Source organism: Mytilus californianus, unplaced genomic scaffold (assembly GCF_021869535.1).
Source record: "Mytilus californianus isolate M0D057914Y unplaced genomic scaffold, xbMytCali1.0.p SCAF_9, whole genome shotgun sequence".
Lineage (NCBI taxonomy): Eukaryota > Metazoa > Mollusca > Bivalvia > Mytilida > Mytilidae > Mytilus > Mytilus californianus.
In genome coordinates, this window is record NW_026262745.1 from 35,454,442 (window position 1) to 35,479,919 (window position 25,478).

The following is a 25,478-nucleotide window of genomic DNA, read 5'->3' on the forward strand; positions in this document are numbered from 1 at the left end:
CTCTGCAGGACAATCCAGTTTGCTGTCATTCTAACAGCCTCTTGTTCTGATTTAAATTAAAAATCAAAGAAATTTGGAATATTTTAGAATTAAAAGGCTTTTCACTAAATCCAGGGTTGGATCATTGATCGGTAGTAGAACAATGTTTCCGCTGAGCCACTGCATGGTTGGAAGTTTCTAAGCATATTATGCTGTAAAGCTGTAAAATCATATAAACAAGTATCATTTGGACAGAAAATGATAGAATATTATATCGGACAGAGATGGTTTCACCATTCCCTAACATTTTGTGTGTCTTCCTGTCACATATATATGAATAGCTACATAATGTAGTGATACCTCTTTTTCTATATTGTTATTTTGTACTTGCTAGATTAATTTTAGTATTTTAACTGGAAATTCCTACTTTCCTGACACTAAACTATATATATTACTTGATTCATCACAGTGTCTATTTATATCAGGAACATTTTTGTGACTCTGGAGTAAACTGAACAGGCCCTTATGACGGTTTTAACCTAACCCCTGAAAACATAAAATATTTTTGTCACTCACTATTTTTCATTTTTTATGCATCAGTGGATTTGTTTTAATAAGTTGTTAATGACTAAAGGTCAACCGACGTGGTATAAATAAGCTACAGTGTTTTCCAACAATTATTAGTATTATACTGTCTCTATAAAAACCATGTGATTGATTAAAAGCATCTCTGGTCAATTTATGAAGGCAGAATCGCAGATAGTCACAAAAGGAAATAAATGATAGCGTTCTAATTAGGGGTTTCCATACCTTTTATACAGCGCTCCCATGGTTATAAATAAGTGCTAATAAATCGTTGTAGTTTGTCAATATAATACTTCCATGTTTGGACAATGTTTTGATTTTGTAGTTTGTCAATATAATACTTCCATGTTTGGACAATGTTTAGATTTTGTAATTTGGTCTGTAAAGTACTATAAGCAATAGGACCACTATATTTAGTGTATGAAATGATTGTAAGGTGAATGTGTCTGTCTGTCATGGTTCATCTGACCTTGATCTCATTTTCATGGATCAATGATAATGATTTGTTTATGCCTTACTTGTAGTATAACCTTCATATTACAGACTTACAACATAAATTCAATCAAGATAAGAATAACAGTTGAAACATTTCAGCATGTCCACTCTTGTTATATCAGATGTTCCTGGACAATACGCTAAGTTTTTGTCCTCAGAAACAACTATAACTTTTTTGAATTGGATCCTCTTTGGCACATTGAAGTAATATTGGACTTGTCATCAAGGCCAAAGTTACAATTCTTAGAAAGTACCTTCTAAAAAACATTTGAAAGATTTGATTTTTTAAACCACTAAATTCATTAAAAATAAAAGGAAAATGTAAATTCCAATAGAGTTTTTACTTTTAAGATAAATTCTAACCTCTGCTGGCAGTCATTTGGAATTTCTAATCGCACCCAAGTATCTTAATTTGTTAAGGACCTTCACAAGAACATATCTGTCAAGTTTGGTTTCAATTGGTTCAGCCATCATTCTTAAAAGAAGATTCCCTTAGTCCAGCCATTCAGGCATAAGAAATGGTTATGAAAGCCATGAGTGTAGATGAAATCGAACTAATGTATGAAAAATTGGAAAGGAACTTGTAAGGAAAGTCCATGCTAAGTTAGATTTCATTCTGTCAAGTACTGGAAAAAGCGAACTGATTGCAATAGCTCACATGACTATCAACTAAGTGTTTTTATTATGCCTGTATAGTCTGGAATCTTTTCAGTGGTTATTACTATCTTGTGATGGTTTTTAATAAGGAATAAGTTGTTGGTTTCTATTATGTTGCTATATCTATTAGATTCATTGACCACCTTGTCTTAACTTTGTGATGTGAATATAACTGATGCTTAAAAGTAGACTAGGGTAACAAACTAAGTATTTCAGGGTGTTCATAAAATTGTACTCAATAAGCTGAGTACAATATGTGTGCTCGGGTCACCAAATCTAGTAGAATCTGAGTACCATGATTATGCTTGAACTTTTTATGACCACAAGGTGGTAGTAATAGTGCTGATGGATACAATTTAAATTCACATAATTTGTCTACTTTTGCAATCCCAGTATCTAGTTTATAAGTATATAACAAAATAGACAGCTTTATAATTTATTATAGTACAGACTAATGGTTTGTGTTCCATAATGTCAAAATAAATAGCCAGCCAGCCTATCATTCACAGGAGTGTTTTTTTATAGTCTACAGTTTGTGCAGTTTCTCGTTAAGTGCTAATTGTGCCTTGGTTAGGTTAGCTAGATAAACTACCATCAATAAATCCTACAAAAAAACAAGACAAACATTTAATGTCACAGAAATTTACAGTCAAATTATTATACAATATTTTTAAGTTGTCATTTTAATTATACTGTTCTAGTCTAGAATTAGAAACAAATTGCCAAGAAAAGGTTTCTGAAATATTTTATTAAAGAGTTATTCCAATGGGGTAAGAAGGCACCTCTTTTTAAATCGGAAGGGTGGTGGCTATTTAAACAAGAAAGCCTGAAAAATTATAGGATATCAATTAAAATTTAATGCAAGATGGATTGAAATTAAAAGTGCCTTTCCCTCCCCATTCATTATTTCTGAAACAGCCCTTTTTGAAAACTTCATAATACTTTCACCAATGGAGACTAGGAATTCCTAGAAACCATGTGCAAGCACAAAATAACCTTCTTACAACAATTTTTACTATTAAATGATAATTTAGAAAAATATACTTTATATGACATGTCACTTTGTGAAAAGTAACTTCATTACCAAAATATTTTGTGATATGCTTTTTATATGTACAATCAGTCTCAGATTTTTTAAAAAGACAAATAAACAAAATATGTATTTTTCTATGCAAAGACCTTTTTAATAAGTAAAACTCAAATTCACTCATAACAAAGCAAGTTCAAATTCTTGTTACTTCTACCAAGCTGTAACACTTTCTATAGAGTTTATTTCAACTCTTTACTATGATAAATCAAGAAACATTCTATGTCTGCATAAAAAAATTACCTCTCTGAAAGAATCTAACCATACCAGTAGAACTATCCCCCCTCCCCAAATTATGATGTATTTCAATATTTCTAATGAAAAACATATCATATTTAAAACACTGTCTGTTATATTGAATTTTTTTAACATCCTAACAAGCAGCACTTTTTGCTACCAATTTTGTATTTACCTTCATGCTAGCATTTAACATTGTATCAAATTCATCTTTGTCTATCTGTGGTACACTGTCCATTAAATCCATTAGAAATCTTCCTACATTACTGTCAGCTGGAATCTTGTTAGCCTAAATTTAAAAAGTACTTTCTTAAAAGTTACTCCCAATAATGTGGTTAATTAATCTTTGTCATAACAGTTGTTAAATGATTTGGTATATTACATTTTTTTTCAGAATCTATTATTACTGTTTTTCTTCCACATTTGTTTACTTTTTCTTTCATCACAATTTTTTCACTTTACTCTTGAGCCATACGATAGCTGAATTTCTAATGAAAAGTGTCATGGTTAAATGCACTACATACGGAAAAGCTGTTAGCATAAAGAACTTTTTTTTACACCAGACACAGTGCAAATTAATGGATGGCTTGTCTTTTGAAGATTATCATATTTCATGACTTAAGGATGTATACCTCTGAGGAGCCATCAATTTCTAGAATTAAACTTTTGTTCTTAACCTGATTTTTGGGTTTATATGACTATAAAAAATAATTGGTGAAGGAAAAAATCATATGGCGGTCACTTTTTTTTGGAAACGGCCCTTTGAAAGTACCCAATTTTGATGATTTTCCCTTTTTTCATCAATTTTTACCTATTTTTGGGCTATTATCGTGAAAAAAATCACAGTTCCACAATTAAACTTTTTTTCATACTTTCAATAAAGATAAAATGGACCAATCTGAATAAATTTAACTTAAAAAAACTATACGTAGGTGTTAATATAAGAAAGTTTTATCATATTTTGATGCTTTTTTGTGTCAAATTTACCATGCTGTAAATTTTGTAAATTTGCGATTTTTCTCTGTTTTAAGAACAAAATGCATATATTATTTCAACTTCTTTGTTATAAATGATTGAAAAAATACATATCTAAGAAATTTGAAAAGAAAAATGTGATATGGGATGTACATGTTTCTGGTAAAATCATTTCTTGTAACCCTCACACATTTTCTCTAAATTTAGGCTAAAAAGACTGACTTGATTGGTAATAAAATTTGAAAAATTGATTACTCAAAAACTACTCATTGTAAATACACAATTTTTTCACAGAGTTAAGTTTGATTATAACATTTTAAAAATTCATTGATATTTTCCTCTTGTATCACATATTTTAGAAATAATTCCAGAACGAGATTTCAACGAGACTGAAACGTCAGAAGAATACATCCTTAAGTGACTCAAATTAATTAATAGAACCTAGTGCCCAAGCAATCAATTAGTCTTATTGAAAAATTATTTGGTTTCCCACACTTTTTGTGTGCATGAGTAATTCATGTTCTAAAAGGTATAACTATGGAGGGATGTTCAAGAATTATTTATTTACGGGGAGAGGAGTGGAAGGCCCTTAACATTAAAATTTATATAGGGGTAGTGGGGTTTGAAACAACTTTCCATTCAATAATACATTAAATTTCTCATTAAAGCTGTGTGAGTGGATGGATTGGGGTCATAGTGGGGAAAAGTCCTCCCCACCACCCCAATTAAATTTTGGAATAACCTAGACTTTAAAAAAAATGTTTCAGAATGTTACATTAAAATTAAGGAACGCTACTGTCTCAGGAAAATCTGGGTTATTATCAGTCAAATTTACAACTTTCATAAATTATAAGATCAACACCACAGCTATATACAAATCTTACATCCTTATATAAATATCTGCCATTATCTTATTTTCCAAGGACCTCCTACCTACTACATCATCTAGATATTTCCTGCATTGTACATAATATATCTTTACAACACAGTCTAAAATTTCTCCATTGTAGCAAATTTATCTTTCCATACACCTCATACTTACTAAAATATCTTCTATATATTCCTGTGTTATAGCTAATTTACCTTTCCATACACCTCATACTTACTAAAATATCCTCTATATATTCCTGTGTTATAGCTAATTTACCTTTCCATACACCTCATACTTACTAAAATATCCTCTATATATTCCTGTGTTATAGCTAATTTACCTTTCCATAAACCTCATACTTACTAAAATATCCTCTATATATTCCTGTGTTATAGCTAATTTACCTTTCCATACACCTCATACTTACTAAAATATCCTCTATATATTCCTGTGTTATAGCTAATTTACCTTTCCATACACCTCATACTTACTAAAATATCCTCTATATATTCCTGTGTTATAGCTAATTTATCTTTTAATGAACTACAAGCTCTGGATACTTGAGTCAAGTCAGATACCATCTGTACTGTTCTCTTGGGATTATGTTTTCCCTTTTGTATGAGATCAACTATAAATAAAAAATTTGCATTTTTTACTAAGACATTAGAAATGTAAGTTTGTGCTTGCGGCTATTCCAGGGAAAAAGGGTGATATATAAGTTTTTATATTGGATATAAAGTAGATTAAAGTAAATAAGTCAAACCAAAATATAATGAGACAATGTTAAAAAGAATGGAAAAGATATATATTGTAACATTCAAAATGTATATAAATATAGATTCTTCCATTGCGTCGAGTGCCATACAATATTTCTCCACTTGAGACAAGTAAATTTTTTAATTCAAAACATGACACTCGCTGAGCGCTTTAAATTTTTAAAATTTAACTGTCGAGAGTGGAGAAATATCGTATTGCACGATATTAGATGGTAGAATCTGTTTCTCTGACGATTATTAGAAGATACGTAGACAAAGTTAATCCTTCTTTTCAAATCATCTGCAAAAAGATGTGTTCTTTTTAAGTTACATCATTCCTTCTTTTCAAATCATCTGCAAAAAGATGTGTTCTTTTTAAGTTACGTAATCAGGCATGGTCGCCTTTTTTCATTACATCACAATAGGAAATTAAGAAGAAAGCAAGAACATTTGACAACATAATTGAATGTTTACCAAAAAAGAACTAAATCAACAAATCACATGTTGATTAAATAGATATAATCAACAGGTAAGGAAAAAGATAAATTAGCAAAGATTAGAGAAAATCATATACAAGAATTACATAAAATGTATCTCACATCATTTTCATTTGTTCAAGATTCACACTAATAAGTGCAGGAGTAAAATTTAGTATTTACAGAAACAATGCAAGTCAATGCCTTATCCTGGTAACTATATGACAGAGAGAAACATGTCAATAAACTGTATGTGTTGACTTCTAGGAAAGAAAAGGATAAAGCTACAAAATTTAATAAAATGCTCCGCAGGGCGCAGCTTGATACAACCGCAGAGGTCGAACCCTGAACAGTTGGGGCAAGTATGGAGACAACATTCAAGCTTGATACAGCTCTGAATTTGGATTGTGATTAAATATTTGACACAGCATAGGTTTCTGACACAGAATGAATGTGGTCTAAGAACTTAAAAAAATTTAATTTACCTATTATGGTCCAATATCCAAAATCTAAATACATGGTTAGATTCAGCAAATCAAAGAATCCTAAGAATTCAATTTTTGATGAAATCAAACAAAGTTTAATTTTGGACCCTTTTGACCTCAATGTGGACAAATCTGATAATGGGGCCAAAAAATCAAAATACATGGTTAGATTCAGCATATCAAAGAACCCCATATATTCAATTTTTGTTGAAATCAAACAAAGTTTAATTTTGTACCCCAACTTGGACCAACTTGAAAACTGGGCCCATAATCAAAAATCTAAACACATGTTTAGATTCAGCATATCAAAGAACCCCAAGAATTCAATTTTTGTTAAAATCAAACTAAGTTTAATTTTGGACCCATTGGACCTTAATGTAGACCAACTTAAAAAACAGGACCCATAATTAAAAATCTAAATACACGGTTAGATTTGGCATATCAAAGAACCCTAATAATTCAATTTTTGATGAAATCAAACAAAGTTTAATTTTGGACCCTCTTGACCTCAATATGAACCAATTTGATAGCGGGGCCCACAAATAAAAATCTAAATACATGGTTAGATTCAGCATATCAAAGAACCCCATATATTCAATTTTTGTTGAAATCAAACAAAGTTTAATTTTGGACCCCAATTTGGACCAATTTGAAAACTGGGCACAAAATCAAAAATCTAAATACATGCTTAGATTCAGCATATCAATGAACCCCATATATTCATTTTTGTTTTAAATCAAACTAAGTTTAATTTAGGACCCTTTTGACCTCAATGTGGACCAATTTGATAATGGGGCCAAAAAATCAAAATACATGGTTAGATTCAGCATATCAAAGAACCCCATATATTCAATTTTTGTTGAAATCAAACAAAGTTTAATTTTGGACCCCAACTTGGACCAACTTGAAAACTGGGCCCACAATCAAAAATCTAAACACATGTTTAGATTCAGCATATCAAAGAACCCCAAGAATTCAATTTTTGTTAAAATCAAACTAAGTTTAATTTTGAACCCTTTGGACCTTAATGTAGACCAACTTAAAAAACGGGACCCAAAATTAAAAATCTAAATACACGGTTAGATTTGGCATATCTAAGAACCCTAATAATTCAATTTTTGATGAAATCAAACAAAGTTTAGTTTTGGACCCTTTTGACCTCAATATGAACCAATTTGATAGCAGGGCCCACAAATAAAAAATCTAAATACATGGTTAGATTCAGCATATCAAAGAACCCCACATATTCAATTTTTGTTGAAATCAAACAAAGTTTAATCTTGGACCCCAATTTGGACCAACTTGAAAACTGGGCCCAAAATCAAAAATCTTAATACATGCTTAGATTCAGCATATCAAAGAACCCCATATATTCATTTTTGTTTTAAATCAAACTAAGTTTAATTTAGGACCCTTTGGACCTTAATGTAGACCAATTTGAAAACTGGACCCAAAATTAAAAATCTAAATATTCTGAAATCTGAAATGAGAAAAAATTGACCCCCCACAATTTCTTCTTACCCCCCCCCCCCCCCGCCCTTTTTTTCCCCCAAAAATTCTTTCCCTCAAGATATGGTCATAATCTCAATTCAAATTTCAAATGGAGTTTGCAACCATAATTACCCATTTAAATTTAACATAGTGCTAACTTAATCTATTTTATAATAGAATTTAAAATATGGTGTCAAATCTTTCATATGGATTTTTTTGTAAAAAAAAAAGATGCAACATTTGCAGATATTTTTACTGGTCTTCCTTTATAAATATGCATTTCTTTAAACATAATTTAAAAGCAGTGTAAGGGAAGTAATCAAAACGTTGTATTGGATTACCTCCCCCTAATTCTTTAACTGTTGGCACCATAACCCCCAAAAATCAATCCCAACCTTCCTTTTGTGGTATTTAACCTTATGGTAAAATTTCATAGAGATCCATTCACTTAAACTAAAGTTATAGTGCGAAAACCAATGTGTCTTCGGATGACGACGACATACCAATATACGACCGCGGTCGTATAAAAATAGCTTAATCATAAAAAGAGCACCACATCACATTTGTAGACAACTTTTTTTTAATTCAAACTTACCACCAACTCTTTCTGGTTCATAAGCTATCATTTCCACTTGAACTGGTGTAAACATAGTTCCCATGGTCTTTCCTGGTACTCCAATTGTTGAACTAATAATAAATTATCAACAATACAATGTAAGAATACAATAAGCGAAATTAGACAACACTATGGGTTAAAGTATCTGAATCGTAATTTGACATGTGCTATGCAAAGCAAATGTCATTGTTCTGAAAAAATTGAACAAAATTTTGAAACCCTATTCAGCTGGTAAATTTTGCCATGCAGATAGCATAATTTTCAAATAAAAAAACATTCCTAACATCTTTGCTAGCCAAGGGTTACGATCCAAATTGCATGTTGTTATTTATTGGCCAGTGTTCCAGCTAGGATTTCAAAAGGGCAGGGTGCCAATCCTGAATAAAATGCTCCGCTGGGGCGCAGCTTGATACGACCGCAGAGGTCGACCCTTGAACAGTTTGGGCAAGTATGGACACAACATTCAAGCTTGATACAGCACTGAATTTGGATTGTAATTAAGTATTTGACACAGCATAGGTTTCTGACACAGAATGAATGTGGTCTAAGAACTTAAAAATTTTTAATTTACCTATTCAAACCATATCATTATTATTTGCTTTTATATATAAATCAGAAATAACCAATTTAAAATGGAAAATTTTAAAGAAAAAAAGAAACCCCCCCCCCCAATTTTTTGAACCCCCTTATGATTCATCACCCCAAAACTCAATCCCAGCCTTCCCTTTGTGGTATGGTACCTTGCAGTACAATTTCAGAGAGATCCATACACTTACACACAAGTTATTGTCCTGAAACTAGAAAAATGCTTGTTTTTTTGCCCCTTTATGGCCCCTTATTTCTAAAATTTTGAGGCAATTACCCCCAAAATCAATCCCTGCCATCCCTTTGTGGTATGGTATCTTGCAGTACAATTTCAGAGAGATCTATACACTTGAACACAAGTTATTGTCTGGAAACTAGAAAAATGCTTGTTTTTTTGCCCCATTATGGCCCCTAATTTCTAAAATTTTGAGGCAATTATCCCTAAAATCAATCCCAGCCTTCCCTTTGTGGTATGGTACCTTGCAGTACAATTTCAGAGAGATCCATACACTTGACCACAAGTTATTGTCTGGAAACTAGAAAAATGCTTATTTTTGGCCCCTTATTCCTAAACGTTTTGGGCAATTACCCCCAAACTCAATTCCAGCTTTCCCTTTGTGATATGGAACCTTGTAGTACAATTTCATAAAGATCCATACACTAACACACAAGTTATTGTCATGAAACTAAAAAAATGCTTGTTTTTTGCCCCTAATTCCTAAAATTTGGAGGCAATTACCCCCAAAATCAATCCAAGGATTCCCTTTGTGATATGGAAGCTTGTGGTACAATGTCAGAGAGATCCATACACTTTCACACAAGTTATTGTCATGAAACTAGAAAAATGCTTCTTTTTTGCCCCTTTTTGGCCCCTAATTCCTAAAATTTGGAGGCAATTACCCCCAAAATCAATCCCAGCATTCCCTATGTGATATGGAACCTTGTGGTACAATGTCAGAGAGATCCATACACTAACACACAAGTTATGTCTGAAAGTTACAATAAAATGCTCCGCAGGGCGCAGCTTGATACAACCGCAGAGGTCGAACCCTGAACAGTTGGGGCAAGTATGGACACAACATTCAAGCTTGATACAGCTCTGAATTTGGATTGTGATTAAATATTTGACACAGCATAGGTTTCTGACACAGAATGAATGTGGTCTTAGAACTTAAAAATTTTAAATTGGACATTCACCTATTATGGTCCAATATCCAAAATCTAAATACATGGTTAGATTCAGCATATCAAAGAACCCCAAGAATTCAATTTTTGATGAAATCAAACAAAGTTTAATTTTGGACCTTTTTGACCTCAATGTGGACAAAGTTGATAATGGGGCCCAAAAATCAAAAATCTAAATACATGGTTAGATTCAGCATATCAAAGAACCCCATATATTCAATTTTTGTTGAAATCAAACAAAGTTTAATTTTGGACCCCGATTTGGCCCAACTTGAAAACTGGGCCCATAATCAAAAATCTAAATACATGTTTAGATTCAGCATATCAAAGAACCCTAAGAATTCAATTTTTGTTAAAATCAAACTAAGTTTAATTTTGGACCCTTTGGACCTTAATGTAGACCAATTTGAAAACGGAACCAAAAATTAAGAATCTAAATACACGGTTAGATTCGGCATATCAAAGAACCCCAATAATTCAATTTTTGATGAAATCAAACAAAGTTTAATTTTGGACCCTTTGGACCTTAATGTGGACCAATTTAAAAACGGGGCCCAAAATCCAAAAACTTAATACACGGTTAGAATCAGCATATTAAAGAACCCCAAGAATTCAAGAATAAAACCCCATTGAAATTGGTCAAGAAATAAGCAATTTATACGAAGTATCTTCTTTTGCACAATACTGTGCAATTGAATATTTCTTGCTATTGCGCAATACTGTACAATTGACAATTTCTTGCTATTGCACAATATTGTGCTATTGGATATTTCTTGCTATTGCACAATACTGTGCAATTGAAGATTTCTTGCTATTGCGCAATACTGTGCAATTGAAGATTTCTTGCTATTGTGCAATACTGTGCAATTGAAACTTTCTTGCTATTGCACAATACTTATTATATAATAATTTACACATCCTGTTTGGTGTGTATCTCCTACCAGATCATTATTATTTGCTTTTAAATATAAAACAGAAATAACCAACTTAAAATGGAAAACTTTAAAAGAAAAAAAAAAGGAAAAAAAAAAAAATCCCCCCCCCCCAAATTTTTTGAACCCCCTTATGATTCATCACCCCCAAACTCAATCCCAGCCTTCCCTTTGTGGTATGGTACCTTGCAGTACAATTTCAGAGAGATCCATACACTTGAACACAAGTTATTGTCTGGAAACTAGAGACATGCTTATTTTTGGCCCCTTTTTCCTAAACGTTTTGGGCAATTACCCCCAAACTCAATTCCAGCTTTTCCTTTGTGATATGGAACCTTGCAGTACAATTTCAGAAAGATCCATACACTTACACACAAGTTATTATCATGAAACTAGAAAAATGCTTGTTTTTTGCCCCTTTTTTGGCCCCTAATTCCTAATATTTTGAGGCAATTACCCCCAAAATCAATACCAGCATTCCCTGTGTGATATTGAACCTTGTGGTACAATGTCAAAGAGATCCATACACTAACACACAAGTTATGTCTGGAAGTTACAAAAATGCTTATTTTTGGCCCCTAATTCCTTAACTGTTAGTACCATAACCCCCAAAATCAATCCCAACCTTCCTTTTGAGGTATTGAACATTATGGTAAAATTTCATAGAGATCCATTCACTTAAACTAAAGTTAGAGTGCGAAAACAAATGTGTCTTCGGACGATGCCAGACGACGACGACGATGCCAACGTCATACCAATAAAAAGGGCATTTAACGCGTGATATGATAATATGAAAAGGGCATGTTTTAATAAAGATTATAGTCAAACATTGTTTGTTCATTGAATCACTGGTTATATATATACAAGAACAACATCATTGTGCCAGAGAAAAATATCTTTCTACTTTTTAGACTGAAAACTTATCAAGCAGCTTGTCACACAAGTTTTAAATCATTGCTTGGCACAGTTAAGCTTTAAATGCAGTATTTTTTGAAAAATGTCCTGCTTCATTCTGTTTCTATGGTCTGACACACTTTACAAGTTTCACCTTTCTACCTTTTCTGTGCTTAATGGCAATACAGCACAAAACAGCTGTAAATGCACAATGTATGGATATAGTGAACAGTGAAAATTTGGATTGAAAATAAAAAATACAGAAAAAGATGACCAAGGCACCCTACCAACCCTGCTACTAAGACCCTCTTTAACTTTTCCCATAACTCAAAACACCTTAACATATAAATTCTAAAGCCAGAAGTATGAAGACATATTTTATAATATCTTAGTAGGGGGTTACTCAATGCTAGGAAAAAATAAGATTGAGTTATCTTTCTTTATTTGGGTGTGCTCCTTCTTTGGAGGATAATAAACAGTACGTAGAAGATGTAAATACGATCAACAATATGGCAGCCGATTTTGTAATTTTCGTATAAAAAATGAAGGCAGTCAATGAAAAATACATCTTAATTTGCTTTTTATTCACAGAAAACAATAAGAGCAATGTTTTTAAAGAGTTGATTATGGTTTTCGACTTTCTGTCAATTAAGTTTTCTCCATGAAACTACGGTAAACATTGCTAATTGTGCCCAAGTTGTATGAACATTTCTTCAAGTTCAAAGACAAATGCCGACTGACCGATTCTATTTGAATGAATTAATGTTGATGATCATTAAATGACCCATCCGATAAACAGATTACCTATAACAACAGATTATGACACCTGTTGTAACCGTTGATTAGCTTGGGGTCGTAAACAAAGTCATATACTTGTCGCCAGGTAAATTTTCGTAATTGGCTGATCATATCAATACGAACAAAATATTATACCAATCGATCTTCAAAAAAGGCAGGGCGCCCTGCAAACTGTAAAAAGGGCACAGGGCGACACTCGGGAAAGGGCGGGCGGACCGCCCTGTGAAAACGACCTAGCTGGAACACTGTTGGCACTTTTCACTTTGAAAATCTTGCGATTCTCATAGACCATTCAATATTAATCAGGTTATGAGCATAATCATTGTTAATTACTGGAGTATTAATACTCCTGTGTACTGTTTTCAAATCATTATTTTCCTATCAGTTCAGAACAGTCACAAAATTAACAGTACATTTAATACACTGTTTACACAAGGAATAAGGGCCTTTTATGGAATGATTATTTCTAGCACCTGATGACAAAAAGGTTCTAGTTTTATTCAGGAAGGCATGCAAGCTGCTAAAAATGGAATATGGAATATCAATTATTTCAAGACCTGGCCTTTCACTCATAAAACTTTACTCGGTACTCAGTGTACAAAATTGTGCTGATAAAAACCAAATCCAGCATTTTGATTGGTTGATTTTTGAGCCTGAGTATGATTATCGTATTCGTATGTTTATGGCTGTAAGGATTGTTGGGGTCTTTGAGATCCATGGGGAAATACTGGGTATCTATGATGAGTTTATTTGAACATTAAATACATTTTCATTGAACATGGTAACTGAAGTCTGGAAGTATTCACAGCTAACCATGAAAAAAACACTGATGGATCAACTTGTCCCATCATAAAACATCTCTAATATAACTTATACTATCCTTATCTTACTGTTTAGCAGTTTATATAAGTAAGTGGTATTTCAATGAATTTATCCCCATGGTTGGCATTTCAAAATCATCCAAATGTTCATTTATGAATTTAGATATAAACTCTTGATAAGTCATTTCTTTTTTTCTGGAAAGGCAGGTAAATGATGTTTTTTCTTATTGAAATGACTCGAGTTCATTTACACCGTATCTCTTCATTTTATATACAAGTAAACCAACCCAAAATATACATATACTGTTTGTATCAGCTCAAAATGTTCTCAAAAGAAACAAACAAGTCAATAATTTTAAATAAATCTACCGCTAATTGGAGTGGTACTTACCTAACATAAGCCTTTATATCCATTTTAGAACTTTTTAGACTGGTATCAACAGTTAAATGCACTGGATTTTTAGATTCTCTAGTATAATATTCATGGATAAGTACTGAGTGTTCAGATACTTCATTCCCTGTAGAATACCTATAAAATATTTATTTCATTTTAAGTATATGAACTTAATTAATTTCACTGTAGGAATTCAATATCATGAAGATTTAAAAAAAAAAAAAGACAATAAAATATTTCAGGATACTTATATACTTGCTTTAAATACAACAGAAATACAAATGTTCAAAAACAAAAACAACAAGCATTCTGAGTTTGATTTGCCGGACTGACGGATGGACAGACATGACAGACAGACACACATACAGAGTGCAGACCTAAAGTCCCCTTTGACTTCTTCAGTAGGGGACTAATAAACATGCATAACTAAACTTACCATCCAACTATAACCTCTGAAGCATTGACTTTTCTGTGGAGTTCATACATGTTTCTAGCATATTCAAGATCAGCAGCAACCTACAACAAGACAACAACCTTAATCTCATGGTTAAAACTCAAGTTTTTATGTCCTTAATTAAAAATTCTAGTATTGCAACTGAAAAAAAAATCACTGAAAAGTTTACCTTTGGTACAAGAAAATCAAAATTTGGTTTGCCTTTCAAAGAACATTAAATAATTTTGTTTACTGTGCTTATCCTAAAGGCTTTGTACTGCATTTGTTTCATACAAACAACCTTTCACTAGCTATCAGCTAAACTGTTTTACCAGTTGATCAGTTTGTACAGATGAATTCAAACTGCAGTTTCCTAAAGAGCCCTCTCAACCATACATTTGTATGTCCAATATTAATAACTAAACATGAACATCTTTTATATCTATGTTCTCTCATGTTAATTTTTCTGACTGTATGACTTGTTGCCATGTAAATGAAATATTAAATCCAAAAATTAAAATTTCATTTACTGACTAAACTGAACTTTAAAGGCAACTTTTATATTGCAAAAAGAAATAATTCAACAGTTACTTAGTTTATTTTGGTGTTCCTAGCCTGAACGATAATCAGATAAAACTGATATGCAAGTAAAGTCACAAGTTATTAAACATGGACAAAATAAAATTTCACCACTGTTCATTGTTTAACCAACTTACCTCATCCTCAGATTCATTATGTGGAACTGCAAAACAGTTTGTTACCTCTAATGATCCTTTATCATATATTCCTGAAACAGCAGAGAATCAAATAATTAATCCTATTTTTCAAAAATACACAATTAGAATACCTACTGTTAATTCAGAAATTATTGCGTGCATTTATTATTGCGATTTTTGAAAAATTAACAAAAATGCGAGTTCAACTATTGCGAATTTTGGAAAAACTGCATACAGATATATGTATTTGATATCGAAATGCGAGTTTTTATTATTGCGATACTGAAGTAGTCGCATTATTCACATTAATAAAAACCTCGCAATAATATCTGAATTTACAGTATTCCTTTTAAAAAGATTTTTCAAATTTGTTCTACAATTTACCATGGCACACAGTTATGTGCAGCTGTGCAGCTTTATTTATCATTCAGAAAGTACTTAACTTGCATGGATTTTGTAATCAATTCTATTTTATTCGTTGAACTATTTCTCAATCTATCAATGTCATGTGGTAACTCTTATGTTTAAGAAAAAAGGGATATTGAAGCATTAGAAAATGCAATTAGTGAGAGAGGAAACTAAATGTTAAATAAATGGGGAATGTGTCCATGGGACACAAAGTGCCCCCGCTTGCATATCTGCATATAAAGTTATAAAGGGACATAACTGAAGAATGGTAAAAGTGATGCTACCCAAATTTGTACTTGATCTGAGTTTTGTAGTACATGTAATAAGTAGTGTGTATAAGTTTCATAATATTTGGTTGAGGCCAACTTAAGTCAGAGAACAGAAACAAAAAAATCAGCAATTTTTCCATTTGTAAAGGAGCATAACTCTAGAACGGTTAAAGCGACACCACCAAAATTCAAACTTGATCTGTGTTTTGTGGTAATAAGCATTGTGTATAAGTTTCATAACATTTGGTTGAGGTAAATAAAGTTAGAGAACGGAAACCAACTTTGGGACGTACCAAAGGACAGACATACAGACAGACAAGGGTAAAACTTAATGACCCCTCAGCTACAGCAGGGGCATAAAAAACAAGAGTGCACACAATGTCTCGTCTGCTTTATTGATCATAATTGAATTTTTGTTGAAAGTCTGCAAGATCAAGGTTTTACTACAGTTATCACATAAATAACAATATACAACAAATGTATAAAGATTCACGAAAATAAGGTCCTGATTATATAAACCGTACATGTATACTTGACAATTATTCCATACACCAAATATAGTTGAAATACTGCTTATAGTCTCTGCGAAACAGACCTAATCACGAAAACTAATCATTGGCTAAAAAAATTAAGTCCCCCTGGCTTGTAGGTTAAAATGTTTATTGTGAAGACTGAGGTCAGATGAACCCTCCAGATGAACATGTACTGATGTTGTGTCACGGATGGATACCCTATATCCTTTGTTTTTCTATTATGTGCACCGAATATTAATCCAAACATGAAATATAGTTTAAACTTTATAACATACACCAATGAACCATGAAAATGGGGCCAAGGTCAGATGAACCTTGTCAGACATACATGTACACCTTACAATCATACCATACACCAGATATATTTGACCTACTGCTTATAGTACTGTTTTGGAGAAAAAGACCTAATCAAGAAACGTAACATAATTTGACCAGAAAAGCAGGAAATTAAGGTCATTATTGGGTCCACAAAATTTTCTCACACTAGTGTATTGAATGAATTTGACAGCTAATGCTCCTATCTACCTATTATTTATTTGGACATTTTACTACATAGTGCTTTAACTTTTTCTTTTCCTGCGTAATTTGCCGCATAGTGCTTAAATGTGCAAATAAATGTTGAACATATTCTACATAAATTGCAGATGAACGCATCTATCCAGTATTAACAGTTGATTTAAGACATTAACCTTCAGTGCTTAACTATAGACTGCTATAAAACTAATGTATATATTCGCACACCTAGCATATAATAGCAACAACTATTTAAGGCATGGAGCAATGATGATCATTACGTGCATAAATTATCATCTGTCTTTAACAGGTTGGGAACAACCCCCCAAATGAGGGATATCCCTTTAATGAGGGACTTCCCTCAGGCAAGGGGTCATTTTACTGTTGTAGAAAAGAAAAAAGAAAAACTTACATTTTTGTCGAGCCTTCGAATTTTGTCGAAAAAGCGAGACATAGCGATCCTACATTCCGTCGGCGTCGGCGGCGTCCACAAATATTCACTCTGTGGTTAAAGTTTTTGAAATTTTAATAACTTTCTTAAACTATCCTGGATTTCTACCAAACTTGGACAGAAGCTTGTTTATGATCATAAGATTATATTCAAAAGTAAATTTTGTAAAAAAAAAATTCCATTTTTTCCTTATTTTACTTATAAATGGACTTAGTTTTTCTGCCAGGAAACATTACATTCACTCTGTGGTTAAAGTTTTTGAAATTTTAATAACTTTCTTAAACTATCCTGGATTTCTACCAAACTTGGAAAGAAGCTTGTTTATGATCATAAGATAGTATCCAGAAGTAAATTTTGTAAAAAAAAAATTCCATTTTTTCCGTATTTTACTTATAAATGGACTTAGTTTTTCTGCCAGTTAACATTACATTCACTCTGTGGTTAAAGTTTTTAAAATTTTAACAACTTTCTTAAACTATCCTGGATTTGTACCACACTTGGACAGAAGCTTGTTTATGATCAAAAGCTAGTATCTAGAAGGAAATTTTGTTCATTTTTTCCGTATTTTACTTATAAATGGACTTAGTTTTTCTTCCAGTTAACTTTACATACAGTCTGCAGTTAAAGTTTTAAAAACATTTATTAGATTCAAAAACCATCCTGGATTTTTACTAAACTTGGACAGAAGCTACTTACAATCAAAAGATAGTATAGAGAGGAATATTTTTATTAATTTTTTTCCTCATTTTTGTTGAGCCTGCGATTAACAGCAAAAGTAGGCGAGACACTGGGTTCCGCGGAACCCTTACGAATTTTTTAACTTAAAAGGGGAAAAATTCATTATATTTGGAACAACTTTTCTAAAAGAGGGGTCCAATTATTTTTAATAATAAAGAAGATACATGTATAAGTCCAGGAATATTACAAAATTGTTGGACATGTTTTGACGATATAATACCAGATAGATGTATAGTTCTTTTGGAAAAGTTTCTTCAAATAATATAAATATGTGCTCATTTGTACTAAAAATTTGTAAGGGTTCCGCGGAACCCAGTGTCTCGCCTACTTTTTCTGTTAATCGCAGGCTCAACAAAAATGAGGAAGTAAATCAATAAAAATATTCCTCTTGATACTATCTTTTGATTGTAAGTAGCTTCTGTCCAAGTTTGGTAAAAATCCAGGATAGTTTATGAATCTAATAAATGTTTAAAAACTTTAACTGCAGACTGAATGTAATGTTAACTGGAAGAAAACCAAAATTTCCTTCTAGATACTAGCATTTGATCATAAACAAGCTTCTGTTAAAGTTTGGTACAAATCCAAAATAGTATAAGAAAGTTATAAAAATTTTAAAAACTTTAACCACAGAGTGAATGTGTTGTTTCCTGACAGAAAATCTAAGTCCATTTAAAAGTAAAATACTGAAAAAATGGATTTATTATTTTACAAAATTTCCTTCTAGATACTGGCTTTTGATCATAAACAAGCTTCTGTCCAAGTTTGGTACAAATCCAAAATAGTATAAGAAAGTTATTAAAATTTTAAAAACTATAACCACAGAGTGAATGTGTTGTTTCCTGGCAGAAAATCTAAGTCCATTTAAAAGTAAAATACGGATAAAATGGATTTATTATTTTACAAATTTCCTTCTAGATACTATCTTATGATCATAAACAAGCGTCTGTCCAAGTTTGGTAGAAACCCAGGATAGTTTAAGAAAGTTATTAATATTTTAAAAACTTTAACCACAGAGTGAATGTAATATTTCCCGGCAGAAAAACTAAGTCCATTTATAAGTAAAATACGGAAAAAACGGAATTTTATTTTTACAAATTTACTTCTGGATACTATCTTATGATCATAAACAAGCTTCTATCGAAGTTTGGTAGAAATCCAAGATAGTTTAAGAAAGTTATTAAAATTTCAAAAACTTTAACCACAGAGTGAATATTTGTGGACGCTGCCGACGACAACGCCGACGGAATGTAGGATCGCTATGTCTCGCTTTTTCGACTAAAGTCGAAGGCTCGACAAAAAGTGGTTTTTACTAAAAAATATGTTTTATCACTTGAAATGGAATTATAGTTATCTCGTACCATTGTAAACTCGTACCAATGTCAACTTGTACCACTTAAAACAAACTCGTACCAATGCAAACTCGTACCACGGTAAATTCATACCATTGTAAACTCGTACCAACTTATTTAAATGAATTCATATGGTGTTCAATGATGAATATATATTTCAGTTTCAGTGTCTTCCCTAGAAAAAATTTCATGCATGGTGGGTACATGGTGGATTTGCAACGCGGCGTGTGATGATTCTTTTTCAGATTAGTTACACTACATAACTTATATGTTTATAGCCATATACCAATCTAACTGTTTTATTATAGGTAAGTCATGGAACTTTAAAGTATTTATTACAGATGAGAGGAATTAAAGAAAGACCTTATAAACAATAATAAAAATAATCCAGTCTGCACTAGTTATTTACAAATTAATGTCATGTACACATTATTTTGTTGATATTTTCCTCGGTTTCAACTTTCCAAAGGTCCCCACACATTTTTCAAAATCAAAATCTTTCTCCTTTGGTCCTTCAATTGAAGCATTAAGCAATTCAGCACTTTTTGGCATAGTCTGCTTCTCAAAGGTGTTTTAACTCTGTTTAAACATGAAATACACCTTTCACAATCAGCTGTTGAAACTGGCAAAACAAGAACAATTGCTGCATACTAGACGGACAAGGATACAAAGTTCCAAGACTGGCAACTTTGTTCATTGTCTGTCTAAATGTCATGTCTTTACATTCTTTCACTAACAGTGTCCTCAATTTGCTGATAGAATGGTTTCAGCAGCAGCAACAGCAAGTTGTTAAATAAAACTTTGAATGTCATCATTGCTTCACAGAGATTTTACAGGAAACAAAAAAAAAAGTTTATTTGCGTTAATTACTAGTACAGAAGTCGTCAATGAAGAATACCTGACATACGGATGACATATTTGGCAATTACCTGTTTGGAAGCTAAGCTGACATTTTATTTCATTACAATTAACTATTTTTTTTTAAACACATTCTTGTGAGTCACTGTCCGATTTATTTGTAACGCTTCTTAAATGTAAAAATCCTATCTTGCCGAAGTGAAAGAAATTTAGCCCCACTTGTGTAAAAAACGGCAAATGAATCCGCTATGCATTGCTATGTGACCCGTTGAATTAAAGATAGAACAACACTAGTTTATTAAAAACATTATTACGTAAATAACTACGTATGTTTTGAAAGTTTTTCCATCAAATGTTTTAAATATTTCATAAGACACATCTTTTTCTCAGCCCGGTTGCGATGATGTGTATTTTTTTTATATAATCAATCGACCGTGACTAATCTAATAAAATGCTTCGCTGGGGCGCAGCTTGATACGACCGCAGAGGTCGAACCCTGAACAGTTGGGGCAAGTATGGACACAACATTCAAGCTTGATACAGCTCTGAATTTGGATTGTTATTAAATATTTGACACAGCATAGGTTTCTGACACAGAAAGAATGTGGTCTAAGAACTTGAATTTTTTTAATTTACCTATTATGGTCCAATGTCCAAAATCAAAATACATGGTTAGATTCAGCATATCAAAGAAACCCATATATTCAATTTTTGTTAAAATCAAACAAAGTTTAATTTTGGACCCCAACTTGGACAAACTTGAAAACTGGGCCCATAATCAAAAATCTAAACACATGTTTAGATTCAGCATATCAAAGAACCCCAAGAATTCAATTTTTGCTAAAATCAAACTAAGTTTAATTTTGGACCCTTTGGACCTTAATGTAGACCAATTTAAAAAACGGGACTTAAAATTAAAAATCTAAATACACGGTTAGATTTGGAATATCAAAAAACCCCAATAATTCAATTTTTGATGAAATCAAACAAAGTTTAATTTTGGACCCTTTTGACCTCAATATGAACCAATTTGATAGCGGGGCCCACAAATAAAAAATCTAAGTTCATGGTTAGATTCAGCATATCAAAAAACCCCATATATTCAATTTTTGTTGAAATAAAAAAAAATATAATTTTGGACCCCAACTTGGACCAACTTGAAAACTGGGACCATAATCAAAAATCTAAACACATGTTTAGATTCAGCATATCAAAGAACCCCAAGAATTCAATTTTTGTTAAAATCAAACTAAGTTTAATTTTGGACCCTTTGGACCTCAATGAAGACCAATTTAAAAAATGGGACCCAAATTAAAAATCTAAAAACACGGTTAGATTTGGCATATCAAAGAACCCCAATAATTCAATTTTCGATGAAATCAAACAAAGTTTAATTTTGGACCCTTTTGACCTCAATATGAACCAATTTGATAGCGGGGCCTACAAATAAAAAAATCTAAATACATGGTTAGATTCAGCATTTCAAAGAACCTCATATATTCAATTTTTGTTGAAATCAAACAAAGTTTAATTTTGGACCCCAATTTGGACCAACTTGAAAACTGGGCCCATAATCAAAAATCTAAATACATGTTTAGATTCAGCATATCAAAGAACCCCATATATTCAATTTTTGTTGAAATCAAACAAAGTTTAAATACTGGAACCTATCTTGGACCAACTTGAAAACTGGGCCCATAATCAAAAATCTAAACACATGTTTAGATTCAGCAAATCAAAGAACCCCAAGAATTCAATTTTTGTTAAAATCAAACTAAGTTTAATTTGGACCCTTTGGACCTCAATGTAGACCAATTTAAAAAACAGGACCCAAAATTAAAAACCTAAATACAAGGTTAGATTTGGAATATCAAAGAACCCCAATAATTCAATTTTAGATGAAATCAAACAAAGTTTAATTTTGGACCCTTTTGACCTCAATATGAACCAATTAGATAACGGGGTCCACAAATAAAAAATCTAAATACATGGTTAGATTCAGCATATCAAAGAACCCCATATATTCAATTTTTTTTGAAATCAAACAAAGTTTAATTTTGGACCCCAATTTGGACCAACTTGAAAACTGGGCCAAAAATCAAAAATCTAAATACATGTTTGGATTCAGCATATCAAAGAACCTCATATATTCAATTTTTGCTAAAATCAAACAAAGTTTAATTTTGGACCCTTTGGACATTAATGTAGACCAATTTGAAAACTGGACCCAAAATTAAAAATCTAAATACACTGTTAGATTCGGCATAACAAATAAATAAATGTGATCAAAGATTTTACAAATCTAATGCGCCATACTGTGCAATTAAAGATTACTTCTTGAAATTTTTCAATATTTGAAATTTGAAAAAAAAATAATATTTGAAGAATAATTCTTTTTAATTTCTGAAATCTGAAATGAGAAAAAATTGGCCCCCCACAATTTCTTTTTATCCCCCCCCCCCCCCTTTTTCCCCCAAAAAAATTCTTTCCCTCAAGATATGGTCATAATCTCAATTCAAATTTCCAATGGAGTTGGCAACCATAATTACCCATTTAAATTTACCATAGTTCTAACTTAATCTATTTTATAATAGAATTAATAAAAATATAGTGTCAAATCTTTCATATGGATTTTTTTGTAAAAAAAAAAGATGAAAACATTTGCAGATATTTTTACTGGTCTTCCTTTATAAATATGCATTTCTTTAAACATAATTTAAAAGCAGTGTAAGGGAAGTAACCAAAACGTTGTATTTGGATTACCTCCCTTACACTGTTTTAGATTATCTTTATTGTTCATTAACCATTACTTTATACATAATTTAAAAGCAGTGTAAGGGAGATAATTTCAATGATGTATTTGATTTATCTCCCTTACACTGCTTTAAATTATGTTTTGTACTAAAGTATTTGTCCATTAACCAGGACAACCTTGTTTTTCCCCCTTTTTTGCCCCTAATTCCTAAACGGTTTGAGCCATAACCCCCAAAGCAAATCCTAACCATCCCTTTGTGGTATGGAAACTTGTAGTATAATTTCAGAGAGATCCATACACCGTTCCACAGTTATTGTCTGGAAACTAGAAAATGCTCATTTTTTGCCCCTTTCTGGCCCCTAATTCCTTAACTGTTGGTACCATAACCCCCAAAATCAATCCCAACCTTCCTTTTGTGGTATTTAACCTTATGGTCAAATTTCAAAAAGATCCATTCACTTAAACTAAAGTTAGAGTGCGAAAACCAATATGTCTTCGGACGACGACGCAGGACGACGACGCCGCAGACGACGACGACGACGACGCCAACGTCATACCAATATACGACCACAAAATTTTTTTGCGGTCGTATAAAAATAACTGATTGTTGTGACCAAAAAAAAAATAATGCATCGATGTAAATATACATGAATATAGCTGATGAAAAAACTGCGATACTTTATTTAAAAAAAAGTTTTGTCCATTCTCGATGATGAAAGCATGGCGGTTGAAATTTATGCGTAGCGGTACCGCAATGCTTGAATAGCCTAGGGAAAACACTGAGTTTCACTTACATTTAGTTCCAAGCTGTTAAATTATATAACAACAATCAAAATTTAATAATATGATTAAACAAGTTGATTTGTTAATGTTGATGTATATATGTTTATTGTGTTAATACATGTTGGTCACAAACTGTAAAGTTTATAAGACAATAAAATATTTGATTTGATTTGATTTGATTTGTTAATAATCACCCAATAATCACACAATCAAAGGAATTTAATATATTAATTAACATGGTAATTAATAAATTACATTTGTATTTTTGTCTAAGTTTTCATTAAAATCTGGTATAAAATTGAAGAAATTCAACTTTTTTATAATGATTTAAAAAAAAAAAAAATCATAAAACATTCAGTATTTACACTGAATATATTTTTAATGGTACGAGTTTGCAGTGGCACGAGTTCTGAATGGTACGACTTCCCAGTGGTAGGAGTTAACTTTTAGTGGTACGAATTGACGTGGTACGAGTGAACTTGCTTCCTTGAAATGTACCCCTCATTAAAGGGGTAGTCATTACATTGTTCCCAACCTATTCAACCGATTGCACTGTAATGCACGATGTATAAACATGAGAATGACATCACAGTATTTGAACAGGACTCTTTTACCGTTTTATATTTATATATGCATTAATTGGTGGATTAGTGGCATGTTCTTTTGTAAGTTGATACAAGTTTTTAGTGAGTGTATAAAGTGCATTAGCCATCACACTATGTCGGAGTGCGCCAAAATATTGAACGGCGATACATACCTGTAGAAAATCAACCACAGACAATAAAAAACTGACCCATTTTCATGATCAGGATCATGATATATTGTATCTGTGTGTACATGTAAATTGTATGTTTCGAGTAATTATATCATTCACAACAGTTCAAAGTTGTCAGTATGATGGAAAAATTTTCTGTTATCGGTTCATTAATTACATTTTGTCATTGTCAACATCAAACTACCGTTGTTTAGAAAAGTTGACAGGCATGCAGAACCTGGCATATGCTTTTTAACGAATCATGACAGCAGTAAATTTGTAAACAATGAAGTTTAAAAGCATTTCTTATTCATGATGATTTTGAATAGTGACTTTTTAATTCAGCAAACAAGTACCCAATAAAGTTCCAATTACTCTTTTGGCGTCTTCGTTTCGCCTTTCGTATGAATCGATAATACTAAATAAAACAACCGGGTGAACCCGGCACACGAGGCTGGCTGCCATGTTTGAAGAGAATGCAAAAACTGTCAATCATTCGATAAAATAAAAAAAATATTGTGATGGTTCACATTTTTATTCAAAACAAGACTAGAATATTTAGAAATCAATTACCAAATAAGCAAATTCTACTGTATTGAC

At 32.0% G+C, this 25,478-nt stretch overlaps 1 protein-coding gene across 1 annotated transcript; it reads right to left on the minus strand.

The window, feature by feature from the left end:
• Positions 1-2,138: 2,138 nt before the first annotated feature.
• Positions 2,139-25,349, minus strand: LOC127715672 (eukaryotic translation initiation factor 3 subunit F-like). Its single transcript, XM_052221836.1, has 8 exons — positions 25,235-25,349; positions 15,468-15,538; positions 14,755-14,834; positions 14,316-14,453; positions 8,689-8,780; positions 5,378-5,514; positions 3,216-3,329; positions 2,139-2,320 (listed from the first exon to the last, which is right to left on the minus strand). Exons 1-8 carry the CDS (start codon positions 25,341-25,343, stop codon positions 2,243-2,245), a joined length of 819 nt encoding a protein of 272 aa, XP_052077796.1. The 5' UTR covers positions 25,344-25,349; the 3' UTR covers positions 2,139-2,242.
• Positions 25,350-25,478: the final 129 nt, after the last annotated feature.